Genomic DNA, 15,660 nt, shown 5'->3' on the forward strand with positions numbered 1-15,660 from the left:
CATCATGGATCTGAAACAACACGATGATTACATCAGTGGCATCGCTGTGGACCAAGCCAAGAGGATCCTCCTCACTTCCAGGTAATAATAATAATAATAATAATAATAATAATATCACTAAAATGCTAGACTGATAATTTTAGAAAAAGAAAAGAAAAATAAGAACACAAAATGACATATACACACACACACACACACACACACACACACACACACACACACACACACACACACACACACAGTCTCACACACACACACACACACACACACACACACACACACACACACACACACACACACACACACACACACACACACACACACACACACACACACACAGAGAGACACACACACAGACAGTCTCACACACACACACACACACACAGTCTCACGCACAAACACACACACACAGTCTCACGCACAAACACACACACACACTCTCACACACACACACACACACACACACACACACACACACACACACACACACACACAGTCTCTCACACACACACACACACACACACACACACACACACTTGACATTAAAGAACATCTTGTTTATAGTTAAGGTCATTTGGTCAAAATTAAATGATTTATTAAAAATGTGATGGGAAAATGGTATTTTACATTAACTTTGAATGCATCACGAGGCTTAACAGCTTCAAGTGAACGCACCATTGACCCGTCCGACAACGGCAGCTGCAGACTGTTGGACGTCCCGCTGTTGGACTCCTCTACGGTGAAACACAGCCACACTCTTACACCGTTTAGCTGCCAGCGGCACTTAGAGCGTAACTCTCCAAAATGCAACCTTTCTGTGAATGTCCCCGAGTCAAACTTTCGTTTAAAAGCATATTTTAGGACGGAAACGCCACTTTTAAGATGGACCGTGTCTTCGTTTTTGGGTCAAATGGCCTTCTGAATGGGAGTGCTAGCGGCGCTACGATGCTAGCCTCAAAATATCTATTTTTAAACCACTAAGAAGGCTCGACACAACATGAGACTTTGCTCCAAGTATCACCAGGGACTCTACACCTTAACCACAGCACTGACAACGTTGTTTATGTACCCAGAGTTTACTAAAAAAGGGTTTGAACAACTCACGTTAGCTGTTGTTGTTTATGCTAGCCGCCATTTTCCCAGTCAAAAATAGGCGATCTCTGAATGTGAATGAACGGACTCCACAGGAGGAAATGTCATCTTATACGAGGCTCCTTTTTTCAACTACAAGGTCAATATTGTGTTCCACTAACGACAAAACAACAATAATCCGTGCATTTATACGGAACTAAGCTTTAGGAGCTTTCCATCTTTACTCTCCTCCCTCGACTATTTCTGACTGGCTCGATAGACGGCGACCGGAAGAACAACAGCTAACGTGAGTTGTTCAAACCCCTCTTTTTAGTAAACTCTGGGTACATAAACAATGTTGTCAGTGCTGTGGTTAAGGTGTAGAGTCCCTGGTGATACTTGGAGCAAAGTCTCATGTTGTGTCGAGCCTTCTTAGTGGTTTATAAATAGATATTTTGAGGCTAGCATCGTAGCGCCGCTAGCACTCCCATTCAGAAGACCATTTGACCCAAAAACGAAGACACGGTCCATCTTAAAAGTGGCGTTTCCGTCCTAAAATATGCTTTTAAACGAAAGTTTGACTCGGGGACATTCACAGAAAGGTTGCATTTTGGAGAGTTACGCTCTAAGTGCCGCTGGCAGCTAAACGGTGTAAGAGTGTGGCTGTGTTTCACCGTAGAGGAGTCCAACAGCGGGACGTCCAACAGTCTGCAGCTGCCGTTGTCGGACGGGTCAATGGTGCGTTCACTTGAAGCTGTTAAGCCTCGTGATGCATTCAAAGTTAATGTAAAATACCATTTTCCCATCTAGTGTCATTACATTTTTAAGAAATCATTTAATTTTGACCAAATGACCTTAACTATAAACAAGATGTTCTTTAATGTCAAGTGTGTGTGTGTGTGTGTGTGTTTCTGCGTGTATATATGTGTGTGTGTGTGTGTGTGTGTGTGTGTGTGTGTGTTTCTGCGTGTATATGTGTGTGCGTATATGTACGTGCGTGTGTCTGTCTCTGTGTGTGCGTATATGTACGTATGTGTGACTGTGTGTCTGTCTCTGTGTGTGCGTATATGTACGTATGTGTGACTGTGTGTGTGTCTCTGTGTGTGCGTATATGTACGTATGTGTGACTGTGTGTGTCTCTGTGTGTGCGTATATGTACGTATGTGTGACTGTGTGACTGTGTGTGTGTGTGTGTGTCTGTCATTTTGTGCTCTTATTTCATTCACAAAAAGACCCTATGTTGCATTTTGGCGAGAGTTATGCTTTAACCGTGTCTGATCTGATACAGCGGCGACGGCACGATGGGCGTCTTTAACATCAAGAGGCGGCGCTTCGAGCTGCTGTCGGAGTGCCAGAGCGGCGACCTGACCTCGGTGGCGCTGATGAAGCGCGGCAGGAAGGTGGTCTGCGGCTCCAGCGAGGGGACCATCTACATCTTCAACTGGAACGGCTTCGGGGCCACCAGCGACCGCTTCGCCATCAAGGCCGAGTCTGTGGAGTGCATCCTCCCCGTCTCCGACAACATCATGTGCACCGCCTCCATGGACGGGTACATCCGGTAGGTTTCCCCCTGCTCTGACGTTTCCCCCTCTCATTCCCCCTGCTCTGACGTTTCCCCCTCTCATTCCCCCTGCTCTGGCGTTTACCCCCTCTCATTCCCCCTGCTCTGGCGTTTCCCCCTCTCATTCCCCCTGCTCTGGCGTTTCCCCCTCTCATTCCCCCCTGCTCTGGCGTTTCCCCCTCTCATTCCCCCCTGCTCTGGCGTTTCCCCCCTCTCATTCCCCCTGCTCTGGCGTTTCCCCCTCTCATTCCCCCTGCTCTGGCGTTTCCCCCTCTCATTCCCCCTGCTCTGGCGTTTCCCCCCTCTCATTCCCCCTGCTCTGGCGTTTCCCCCCTCTCATTCCCCCTGCTCTGGCGTTTCCCCCCTCTCATTCCCCCTGCTCTGGCGTTTCCCCCCTCTCATTCCCTCCCTGCTCTGGCGTTTCCCCCCCTCTCATTCCCTCCCTGCTCTGGCGTTTCCCCCCTCTCATTCCCCCCTGCTCTGGCGTTTCCCCCCCCCCTCTCATTCCTCCTGCTCTGGCGTTTCCCCCCTCTCATTCCCCCCTGCTCTGTGTTTCCCCCCTCTCATTCCCCCCTGCTCTGGCGTTTCTCCCCCTCTCATTCCCCCTGCTCTGGCGTATTCCCCCTGCTCTGGCGTTTCCCCCCGTCTCATTCCCCCTGCTCACACAACTAAAACGTAGCGCTGTAAATGTAGCCTCAGTGTGTCACAACATCGCAAGTGACTTAACATGTTGCTGTATGACCGTAAAGATCTGTCTGTCCTCCCCCATCAGGGCCGTCAACCTCCTCCCCAACCGGGTCATCGGCTGCATTGGGCAGCACGTCGGCGAGCCCATCGAAGAGCTCGCCAAGTCCTGGGACACCCGCTTCCTGGCCAGCAGCGCCCACGACCAGCTCATCAAGTTCTGGGACATTTCCAGTTTACCCAATACGACCGTCAACGAGTACCGCAAGAGGAAGAAGAAGGACGGACGCATGAAGTCTCTCACCAAGAAAGCCCACGGGGACAACGACTTCTTCTCGGGACTCGTAGAGGAAACGGAGAAGAAGGAGGAGGAAGAAGAGGAGGAGGAGGAGGAAGGGGATGACAGCGACAGTGGCAGCGACTAGAAAGCAGTTGTTTTTGGGGTCATGTTGAAACTAGACATGATCTGATTCTTTGCTTCCCAATTCCGATACCGAGTGGAAAACCAACATAAATAAACTACTTTCTGGGCCCTATTTTAACGATCTGAGGTCACGGCGTGAAGCGTCTGGCGCAGGTGCGTTTAGGGCGTGTCCAAATCCACTTTTGCTATTTTTGACGGCGTTAAAAAGGGTCCGTGCGCCGGGCGCATGGTTCAAAAGGGTTGTACTTAGTGTCTTCATTAATCAGAGGTGTGTTTTGGGCGTAACATGCAATCAACCAATCAGAGATCATCTCCCGTTCCCTTTAAAAGCCAGGCGCGTTTGGACCTTGGAGCATTGCTGTTATGATGGAGGATTTGCACCGTAATATTTGTATTTGTAATCTTCTGCATGTGTGTGTGTGTGTGTGTGTGTGTGTGTGTGTGTGTAACAAGCATAGTGTGCACGTGCTGTGCACGAGTCTAGGAGCATTTTACTAATGCTCTGTTAAAATAACAATGAAATGCTGCGTTATTGACTTTAGACCAGGTTTTTGTTGGTCAATGGTGCCATCACTTGTCACTGCCTCAAGATAGCAATACTTCTAGAAGGCACCTGAACACACCTCCCTGTAAGACCAGCACGCCCAGAATGCACCTGAACACACCTCCCTGTAAGAGCAGCATGCCCAGAATGCACCTGAACACACCTCCCTGTAAGACCAGCACGCCCAGAATGCACCTGAACACACCTCCCCTGTAAGACCAGCACGCCCAGAATGCACCTGAACACACCTCCCTGTAAGAGCAGCATGCCCAGAATGCACCTGAACACACCTCCCTGTAAGAGCAGCATGCCCAGAATGCACCTGGACACACCTCCCTGTAAGACCAGCACGCCCAGAATGCACCTGGACACACCTCCCTGTAAGAGCAGCACGCCCAGAATGCACCTGGAGAGACTTGGAGACTTGTCTAGTTGAAATGTGTTGTTGCTGTGCCTTTTGGGGCAGTTTAGCCCTAAATAAGTGGACGGACATGTCTGCTGTTTGTTGGACCATTCAGAGTCTGGATCAACACTAGTCTGAATGGCAGCGTGGCGGACATTAACGGGTACAGATCCTCTTGGGAGGGACTCTGGAAAACTGTCTTTTGCAAATGTTAGGATGAGATGTATTTCCTCGCAGACACGAATATGTGGCGGGATGGAGAGTGAAAGTCCTGCGAGATTACGCACTCTTTCCCTTCCGGAAAGATGACTTCATATTGACTGTTGATGAGAGCAAACGGACGCTTAACCCTCGTCTTGTCTTCCCGTTGACCGTGCAACTTTTTGTTTTTTTTTCACTGTTTTAGGCATCTTTTTCGACACTTTTTTCGACGTTCTTTAAATCCATTTGTTTATCTCAAATTATATAATATTGTTTTATTCAATATATATATAATATATATATAGAAGAGCGTTGTATGTAGGGAACCATCCACGTTAGGAAGGTCAAATAATGGGAAATAATTACAATGTCATTTGGTACAAACTGTAACATTAAAAAGCTGTTATGAAAGTTTGGTCAGACTTTTGATCTTATTTACGTTCTCTTTTGATCAGATAAGTTCCTGATTTTCCAAATGTTGTCTGTTTTTATTTAAGCAAAGGTATCGTACATTTTAAGAACACTTGTTTTGTTAATTGTGTGAATGCCGTTAACCCTTCGTGTTGTCTTCCTGTGACCGTGCAACGTTTCTTCTTTTTACGTTCTTCTACGTTTTGGTCGTCTTTTTCGCCACTTTTGTCGCTTTTGCTGATGTTTTGTCTATTCTTTCTGTGATATATATATATATATATATATATATATATATATATATATATATATATATATTTATATATAAATAATATATATATATATTTTTTAATTTATTTAAATTGATTTTTTAAATCAAATTAACGGTTTTCTTTTTTTTTTCAATGTCTTGGTCGTCTTTTTCGCCACTTTTGTCGCTTTTGCTGATGTTTTTGTCTTTTTTTTAACGTTCTTTGTTTTTTTTTCAATATTTTTGACGATTCTTTTTCTGTGATTTTTTTTCGATGTTTTTGTCATTTTTTTTCTTTTTTTTAACGGTTTTCTTTTTTTTTTCAATGTCTTGGTCGTCTTTTTGCCACTTTTATCGCTTTTGCTGATGTTTTTGTCTTTTTTTTTAACGTTCTTTGTTTTTTTTCAATATTTTTTGACGATTCTTTTTCTGTGATTTTTCGATGTTTTTGTCATTTTTTTCTTTTTTTTACGTTTTTTTTTACGTTTTTGAATTATTTTTTTTGGACATTTTTGATTGATTTTTTTTTACCTTTTTTGATGTTTTTGTCGCTTTTTTCAACATTTTTTTTTTCTGTGATTTTTTTTTTTTCTTCTGTGATTTCTTTATTGTTTTTTAACGTTTTCTGGGTTTTTTTTTCGATGTTTTTGTCGCTTTTTTCAACGTTCTTCAAAAGAAACTAATGAAAATGCTATGAAGTGATCATTTATTTGACGTGTGAAGAGTAATGGTTGTAGAGAACCATCCACGTTATTTTCTTTTGACAGTTTGGTTGACAGAAACCCAAATTTCTGATATGGAAACTTTTTGAAAACGGGTTAAAATATGACCCGAGGTCAACGGGAGCGCTAAAGTGTTCAAACTATTTCAGCTTCTTCTTACGTATTTAAGACCGCAACGCAGTGAAGCTTCAGCTTTTCAGCATTCACACGCGTTGCAGGAAATGCATTTCCTAGTTGGAAAAAAACAAACAAAGTATACTATTATTTTGGTGTTGGGACCAAATGTCGGGTATTGTACCGTAACTAGCCCTACGCTAACGGGGCAGCTATTTCCGGCCTTGTATTAACATTAAAACAGTTTGTAGTTATTAAATCTAGAAAGGAGTAAAAATACATTATGTTTTGATATGGTGATCAACTTTGACCCAGTTGCTGCTGACCTTTCGAAAAGTGCAACCAGTGAGATAACGGCATGTCGTTAACTAGCAACGGGAAACAAAATTACGAATCCTACTATGGCCTACTAAGACCCGCCCTTCAATTGCATTCACACACTACTATTGGCCAGGCGTCCATGCTTACATGTACAGGTCCTATCCCCTGACCAATCGGCTATCCCTAACCTTAACCACTCAAGGTCAATGCGTAATGAGCTGCTATTAAAGGGCGGGTCTTGGCGTGGCCATAGTAGGATTCGTAATTTCGCCAACGGGAAATAGCTTCCTTGCCACCCTTGATGGTTTGCTCTCTGTGCCCTACCTAGCTCCCTACCTAGCTCCTTACCTAGCTCCCTACCTAGCGCCCTACTTAGCGGCCCTACCTAGCGCCTTACCTAGCTCCTTACCTAGCTCCCTACCTAGCGCCCTACTTAGCGGCCTACCTAGCGCCCTACTTAGCGGCCTACCTACCGCCTTACCTAGCTCCCTACCTAGCGCCCTACCTAGCTCCTTACCTAGCTCCCTACCTAGCGCCCTACTTAGCGCCCTACCTAGCGCCTTACCTAGCTCCCTACCTAGCGCACTACTTAGCGCCCTACCTAGCGCCTTACCTAGTGCCTTACCTAGGGCCCTACTTAGCGCCCTACTTAGGACCCTACCTAGCGCCTTACCTAGCGCCCTACCTAGCGCCCTACTTAGCGCCTACCTAGCGCCTTACCTAGGGCCCTACTTAGCGCCCTACTTAGCGCCCTACTTAGCGCCTTACCTAGCTCTCTACCTAGTACTCTACCTAGCGGTCGAAGAGAGCAAATCACTTATCATGTGTAGGCGGCTTAAATGTTGGCAGGTATGACTTGGTTACGTGCTACCACCGTTTTTACTATTTCTAGAAATATTATTGGCAGTAAATGAACATTATGTATGTTTTTTTGCGTACAGAATAACTGGTAGTTGCATTTTCTGTTTCACTCTCAAAGGTGATAAGCCTTGACCTTAATCATTTGATTTAAAGCAAAAGCACATTTTAAAAACCGCAAAAGGGAAAAGTACAAGACTGTAAAGACATTATGATAGACTTCAGGAGTGGCAGCCTGCAAGCTGGTAAACATTTCCATGGTAACAGCGAGCTCCTCCACCAAGGTTCTAAAACCGTCTGACGGTGGAGCACCAATCAGAGACGTCGCTGTTACACTTAGCATTGTGGGTAGTGTAGTCCTTCTAAATGACATCGCGAATAAAACATGTTTTTCTTAAAACAAGGTTGATTTCAGACGGAGTTCTATCTTCTACAGAACAGAAACCTTCGTTTCACAACCTCACAGCTCGTGGTCAGTCGACTTTTAGACGGATTAGACGGTTTACCTCAGTTTGCGTTTCCCCTCAAGGTGGTACAGTCGGCTCATTGGTACAGTCCAGCAGTCCAACCGCAGGCGGGAAAGCGCAGAACGTCACGTGACACAAGCTTACCGGGCGGTCAACATGGCGACAAGAAGTGAACTAGCTTGGTAACAAGAAGTCTCCTGTTGTACCGAGGAAGCACCGAGACGTGTATCTACGTTTTCAGACGACTATCGATCGGTTGTCGGTAAGTACACGCGCTGCTGTCGCGTTAAACGCAGAGCTCAGTTAATAAAGAACTAGCTAGCTGAGGTTAGCTTCATTGCTAACTTAGCTTCCCTGTATTTGTAAACAATGAGTGGCATGGCAACTACAGTGTATGTGAAGGCCTTCTCTTCCCATTAACGCGCCGCTTAAAGGGTGTTTTTAAAGGGTAGAAACTGATGTAATACAAGCTAGACAACTGCCCTATTAACTTACATTGTAGCTTGTTTCACCGCTGCCGAATGCTAGCGCTAAACCCACCAGACTCCATTTAAAAAAGCAGTACTTTTAGCGTGTATAGAGCCAACATATTTTCACATATAAATCGGTAAACTATGCGTTTAATTCAACCAAAACTAGAGTTGTGATGGTTGGAAAAGTGGAAAGACGACCCAAAACGGCTTTTCATAGTTTTATTTTGTTTCTGTCGACTTTGAATGAAGTGTATTTCACGATGCTAAAATGACTATTTATTTACATGGAGTCTGGTGGGTTTAGCGAACACAATTTCGCGGATGTTTTCATGTTTAAAAAAAGGATCTTACTCTTTAACAGAAAGGTCGATCTCCTTAGAAATCCTTTCCATAATGTTGTCAGACACTTAGAATATTAATCTGAGCCTGTCAGACTCACTATGACGCTCAATGTTGTTGACACAGAGACATCCACTTTGTAATGAACTCAAAGGCCGTATTATCACTACCACCTTTTAATTGATATATTTCATATTTTCTGTGTGGTATTAAAATGTCTTTTAAGTCTTAAGTTTATATGTGTTGAAAGCAGTTGCGTGACAGCAAAAAATCCGGAGAAGTTCAAATGCATAGCCTCTTTTCATTCATTTATTTCACATGTTGCCCTCTTGTTAGTACAGTTGCGCACACATTACACGCTGAAATACGTATATGTAATACACACTATTTTCCTTATACATGCTATACACACTAATGGAGAGGTGTCAGTGATGTGCAGTGGTTGGGGGTACTCATCTCAGGGGGGTTCGGTGCCTTGCTCAAGAGCACCTTGGCAGTACCAAGGGGGTGAACAGGCACCTCTCCAGCTACCAATCCACGCTCTGAGCTACTGCCATCCCAAAGCTGACAAATACTGTGAATGAGTTTTAGTTGCAGAAAAGTGACTTTTGTCACGTTAGACTCTTGTCAGATATTAATATCTCATACATTTTAAAGATGAGGCTTTGAAAGCGGCACGCTGAGGGGAGGCAGAGAGGAATATAGTGTTGACGTCTCTTGTTTTTTCTTTAAGGCCGTTTCTCTGCGATCGAGAGCCGAAGCAGCAGGATGCCGGGGAAAAGTGGTGACCAGTTCAAACCAGGAGACTTGGTGTTCGCCAAGATGAAGGGCTTCCCCCACTGGCCTGCCAGGGTACGAACACACACATACACACGCGCACACACACGCACAAACGGACACACACAAAGACACAGGCGCGCACACAGTCACACACAGACATACAGAGACAAACACGCACAAATAGATACACGCAGACACGCACATACAGAGACACACACACACAGTCAAACACGTATACGCATACAGAGACAAACACACACGCACAAATAGACAGACACAGACGCGCACACATTCTCACACACACGCATACAGAGACACACGTGCACACACACAGACGCAGTTACACAAACACGCACACATGGACACACACATACAGAGACAGACAGACGCACACACAGTCACATACACACGCATACAGAGACACGTGCACACACAGACACACTCTTACAGACACACACAGACACACACACACACACTGTATATACTTGGAGCCAGTTGTGTGTTTCTGTGCTGACATAGTTGATTTGATGTTTCTGCATGTGTGTTCAGGTCTGTAAGCCGCTCGACGGACACAAGAAGCGAGTCTCGGTCTTCTTCTTCGGCACCCATCAGATGTACGTACGCACGGCTCGCTGGTCAGCGACATCACTGACCACAGCGCCGACTCAACCGTGATTCATTTTCCTGTCCTGTGTTTTTTTATTTCTCTCCTCAGAGGTCACCTCCCTCCGGAGAACGTCGTTCCCTACGTTGGCAACAAGACGAAGTACGGCAGCGGCGTCCGCATCAAAGGCTTCACGGAGGGCATGTGGGAGATCCAGAACACGCCGGGAGTCGGGAGTAAACTCAAAGTCAGTGTCTCCTTCTGATATTTCACTTTTCCTTTCACATCCTCTGTCGTCCTTCAGCAGACAAAGAAATGCTGCGAAACGTCCCCGTTTACGAAACTCTAACCTGCAAAGTATTGGTATTTTTTTCCGCTTGATACTTGATGAATACTTGTTTACATTTTTTGTTCTAACGGACTTTCTCTGTTCTTTCGGGTCCTCAGATGCCAGCGCAAACTGCAGCTAAAACCACACCTGCAAAACCGACTTCTGCAGCTAAAACCCCCGCAGAATCCACTCCCAGCACGGACAGTAAACCCGCCGCGGGCAGAAACGCTCCGAGCAGAGTCACGCGTAAGGAAACGGCCGCTCCTGCTGCGGCTGTCGCGGCCAAAACTCCCACGAGAGCTTCACTGAGGTCGGCGCCGGAGAAGCTGCCCGACTCCAAACAGACCTCAGAACGGGCTCCGACTTCGGACGTTGTTTCCGAGACTCGCGCGAACAAAAGAAGAAGCAGGAGGGCGGCTTCAGGAGGACGGGGTGAAGACACGGCTTCGTCGGAGAATAAGGAGGAGGTAAGAGAGAGGGGGCGGGGGAGAGAGACGTAGAGAGAGATATAGAGATGTAGTTAGAGACGTAGAGAGAGAGATGTAGACGTAGAGAGAGAAAGAGAGAGACTTAGGCGTAGAGAGAGATGTGTAGAGAGAGAGAGACGTAGAGAGAGAGATGTAGTAAGAGAGAGAGATGTAGTAGAGATAGAGAGAGATGTAGAGAGAGAGAGAGAGAGATGTAGAGAGAGAGAGAGACGTAGAGAGAGAGAGATGTAGAGAGAGACGTAGAGACAGAGAGAGAGAGACGTAGAGAGAGAGAGAGACGTAGAGAGAGAGAGAGATGTAGTAAGAGACGTAGAGAGAGAGAGAGAGAGAGAGAGAGAGATGTAGAGAGAGAGAGACGGAGAGACGGAGAGAGAGAGAGAGAGATGGAGAGAGAGAGAGAGAGAGAGATGTAGAGAGAGAGAGAGATGTAGAGAGAGACGTGTAGAGAGAGAGAGAGAGGTAGAGAGAGAGAGAGAGACGTAGAGAGAGAGAGAGACGTAGAGAGAGAGAGACGTAGAGACAGAGAGAGAGAGAGAGAGAGAGAGAGATGGAGAGAGAGAGATGTAGAGGAGAGAGAGATGTAGAGAGAGAGATGTAGAGATGTAGAGAGAGAGAGAGATGTAGAGATGTAGAGAGAGAGAGAGAGAGAGAGAGAGAGATGTAGAGAGAGAGAGAGATGTAGAGAGAGAGAGAGAGATGTAGAGAGAGAGAGAGAGATGTAGTAAGAGACGAGAGAGAGAGAGATGTAGAGAGAGAGAGAGAGAGAGAGAGAGAGAGAGAGAGAGAGAGATGTGGAGAGAGAGAGAGATGGAGAGAGAGAGAGATGTAGAGAGAGAGAGACGTAGAGAGAGAGAGATGTAGAGAGAGAGAGAGATGGAGAGAGAGACGTAGAGAGAGAGAGAGAGATGGAGAGAGAGACGTAGAGAGAGATAGATGGAGAGAGAGAGAAATGGAGAGAGAGAGAAAGGAGAGAGAGAGAGAGATGTGGAGAGAGAGAGAGAGAGAGATGTGGAGAGAGAGAGAGATGGAGAGAGAGAGAGAGAGATGGAGAGAGAGACGTAGAGAGAGAGAGATGGAGAGAGAGAGAAATGGAGAGAGAGAGAGAGAGAGAAATGGAGAGAAATGGAGAGAAATGGAGAGAGAGAAATGGAGAGAGAGAGAGACTAGGGCTGCACGATATGAGGAAAATATCTAGCCTAATTGCGATTATTTTGACCAATATTGCGATTTGATTCACCATATTGGAGGGAATGATCATTTTTGTCTTTTTCATTTGAAAAATATTGAAATGACTGATTTATAGTGTTATTTATTTTTTTATTTTTTTGCGAGAATCTGTAGCAAAAAAAGATTTTTTGCAAAGACATTTTTGGGAGCTTTCCCATGTATTCGGTAGAGAGAGAGAGACACGCAGCAAAAGTGCCGCAGCTCGGACTCTAACCCGGGCCTTACTGGAAAAAAGCTTTAAACCCGCTGGGGACTACGGCTGAGGAATGTACCAAATGTACAGCGCGGAGAAGTCGTCCACATTCTCCCGATTTTGACAAGAGCATGAACTACAGCAGACTCTCTCCTCTCGTTCTGACAGCTGTACGAGATGGAGACGTCGTAACACACCGCCTGGTTTCTGTGTTTGTTTTTGTCAGGTGGATGCTGAGCAGCAGAAGGAAAGGAGTCCTGCTGTCAGCGCTCCAGGTAACACACACACGGACATACACACACACACATGGACACATACGGACACATACACACACACACACACACACACACACACACACACACACATACACACACACACATGGACACATACGGACACACACACACACACACACACACACGGACATACAGGCACACACATGGACACATATGGACACACACATACGGACACACACACACACACGGACATACACACACACACATGGACACATACGGACACATACACACACATGGACACATAGGGACACGGACATACATACACACACACACACACGGACACGTACACACACACACACACACACGGACACATATACATACATACACACACAGGCGCACACACACACACACACACTCACTCACACACTTCTAATGATCAGGTATCTTCAGGATTAATTCCATGAGATGCTTCAGCCGAAGTTTAAAGAAGTTCAAACTGTTATGTGTTTATTCCCAAAAGGCCGTGAACCAAAGTCTGCGCCGGCAGAAATGTCCGAGAACGAGAGAGGACGGAAAGAAGAGGAAGAGAAGGAGTCGTCAGACAGCCAAGGAGTCAAGAGGAAGAGAGATGGAGAGGAGGAGGAAGAACAGAAGAAAACCAAGCAGGGTGAAGACGCGGAAGGAAAGAAGGAAGTGGGAACAAAAGAGAGAACGGCAGCGAGCCGAAGGGTGAAGACGAGGAGAGCCGAGGAAGAGGGTAAAAAGGCAAAACAAGACGGCCGCGACGACGAAGAGAAAGACATGACCGCGAAAGAGAGGCGGGCAACAACGAGTAGAAAGAAAGAGGATGAAGGGAAGAAAACGAAGCACGCGGAAGGAAAGAAAGACGAGAAAACGGAAGGCAGAAAGGGCCGGCGGAGCAAAGGATCAGAGAGCAACGGAGCAAAAAGAAAGGAGGAAGAGGAGGAGAAACGGAAGAGAACAAAACAGGGTGAAGGTGCGGAAGGAAAGAAAGAAAGCCAGCGCATGAAAAGAAAGGAGGAGGAGGAGGAGGAACGGAAGAAAGCGAAACAGGATGAAAGCGCGGAAGAGAAAACGGAAGAAAAGAACTCGGGCCGGGCGAGAAAGACAAGCAAAGCCGATGAAAAGGAGGACGAGAAGAAGACCAAACGAGACGGCAGCGAAGGGAGGAGGGGAACGAGAGAAAAGAAGACGGGCGGCTCAGAAGTGACCGAGAAAAGAGAGGAGGGGCGAAGAACGAAGAGGAGGAGAGAAGAAGGGAAGGAGGAAGAAGAGCAGACAGAAGATATTAAGAAGAAAAAGGAGGAGGAGGAAGGAGGGAGCGAGATGACGCAGAGAGGAGAGGGAGAGAGGAATAAAAAGGAGGAGGAAGCTGCTAGGGAAGGAAAGAAGGAAGGGATGATGAAAGAGAAGAGGACGGAGGGAGGGAAGGACGGGAAAGCCACGAAGAAAGAGGAGAAGAAAGAAGAGGAGGAGGAGGAGGAGAAGAAGAAGGAAGATGGTCCTGTGGACGAGGAGGTAAAGTGCTCAAAAGTTAGTCACGTTTTTACAGCTTTTCCTTCTTTTCGTCACACTCAGTCTTGAGGATTTTCGACATTTAATCTGCATTTTTACACACACTCACACACACACTCGCACTCACAGACACACACACACACACTCGCACACTCACACACTCGCACTCACAGAGACACACACAGATGTTTACGCTGTTCCTCCTTAACTTTGAGTGTGTTTCTTTGTTCTGTGTGCAGCGACAGCGGCGTCTGGCTGCCAAGAGGGAGAGTTTGTTAAAATCTCTGAAAGGGTTGCTGAGAGGAGGAAGAGGAGGGAGGAGGACGATGAAGAACTCCCAGTAAGACACAAACAGACACACACTTATAGGGACACACACATACGCACACACATTTTCACACACACAGCACACACACACACACACACTCACAGAGACACACACAGACACGCACTCAGAGGGACACATACACACACACACGCACACACATTTTCTCACACTCACAGAGACACACACACACACAGACACGCACTTAGAGGGACACATACACACACACACGCACACACATTTTCTCACACACACACACACACTCACAGAGACACACACACACACACAGAGACACACACACACACACACACACACACACACACACACATTTTCTCACACACACACACACACACACTCACAGAGACACACACACACACACTCACAGAGACACACACACACACACTCACAGAGACACACACACACTCACAGAGACACACACACACACACTCACAGAGACACACACACACACACTCACAGAGACACACACACACACACACACACACACACACACACACACTCACAGAGACACACACACACACACTCACAGAGACACACACACTGACAGAGACTCACACACACACACACACACTCACATTTGAATGAATCAAAGTGTTAAATGTGTATTTCTAACCCTTCTCAGGAGAACCGGCGACGGCGCAAAGAAGAAGGCGGAGCTTAAAAAGACCAAAAGTCAGAAGACGAGTGTCAAAGAATCGCCCATCGCCAAGGCGATGGGCAGGAAGTCTGGCACCAAAGCCGCCGCCGTCGGTAAGAAAGCCAAAGGAAGAGAAGAAAGGGACGAGGGGAAGACGTCCCGCCACCAGACGACCACGGCGGAGACGAAGAGGGAGGGGAAGAAGGATGAACGGAAGACAACGAAGACGGACAGTGGGAAGACGAAAGAGAGGGAGAAGGAGAGGACGAAAGACGAGGAGAAGGAAGAGAAGGAGAGGACGAAAGACAAGGAGAAGGAAGAGAAGGAGAGGACGAAAGACGAGGGAGAAGGAGAGAACGAAGGAGAAGATGAAAGAGAGAGAGAAGGAGAAGACAAAAGAGAAGGAGAAGACGAAAGAGAAGGAGAAGACGGAGAGACAAGGTGACGA

The 15,660-nt window shown here is 46.5% G+C and overlaps 3 protein-coding genes across 3 annotated transcripts in view; all 3 read left to right on the forward strand.

The window, feature by feature from the left end:
• Window positions 1-5,303, forward strand: part of wdr55 (WD repeat domain 55) — a 6,643-nt gene extending 1,340 nt beyond the window's left edge. The window contains exons 2-4 of the mRNA XM_078276340.1: window positions 1-81; window positions 2,360-2,629; window positions 3,405-5,303. The exon at window positions 1-81 is cut by the window's left edge and continues 26 nt beyond it. Of these exons, the coding sequence (XP_078132466.1) occupies window positions 1-81; window positions 2,360-2,629; window positions 3,405-3,741 (688 nt within the window). The 3' untranslated portion in view covers window positions 3,742-5,303. The remainder of the gene's footprint in view (window positions 82-2,359; window positions 2,630-3,404) is intronic.
• The window catches only part of LOC144534090 (uncharacterized), a 116,117-nt gene that overhangs the window by 74,662 nt on the left and 25,795 nt on the right, over window positions 1-15,660 (forward strand). The window lies entirely within an intron of this gene.
• LOC144534588 (uncharacterized) lies at window positions 8,134-15,657 on the forward strand. The gene is made up of 9 exons (XM_078276593.1): window positions 8,134-8,290; window positions 9,574-9,692; window positions 10,170-10,234; window positions 10,336-10,471; window positions 10,672-11,022; window positions 12,690-12,738; window positions 13,217-14,235; window positions 14,472-14,572; window positions 15,198-15,657. The coding sequence occupies exons 2-9, from the start codon at window positions 9,609-9,611 to the stop codon at window positions 15,655-15,657; spliced, it is 2,265 nt and encodes a 754-aa protein (XP_078132719.1). The 5' UTR covers window positions 8,134-8,290; window positions 9,574-9,608.

Source organism: Sander vitreus, chromosome 19, assembly GCF_031162955.1.
Source record: "Sander vitreus isolate 19-12246 chromosome 19, sanVit1, whole genome shotgun sequence".
NCBI lineage: Eukaryota > Metazoa > Chordata > Actinopteri > Perciformes > Percidae > Sander > Sander vitreus.

Excerpts from the sequence above, each read along its gene's own strand:
- LOC144534588 (XM_078276593.1), top strand. The coding sequence starts at position 9,609 with ATGCCGGGGAAAAGTGGTGACCAGTTCAAACCAGGAGACTTGGTGTTC. Across the intron at positions 11,023-12,689 it reads CGTCGGAGAATAAGGAGGAG|GTGGATGCTGAGCAGCAGAA; the intron begins GTAAGAGAGAGG and ends TGTTTTTGTCAG. Across the intron at positions 14,573-15,197 it reads AGGACGATGAAGAACTCCCA|GAGAACCGGCGACGGCGCAA; the intron begins GTAAGACACAAA and ends AACCCTTCTCAG.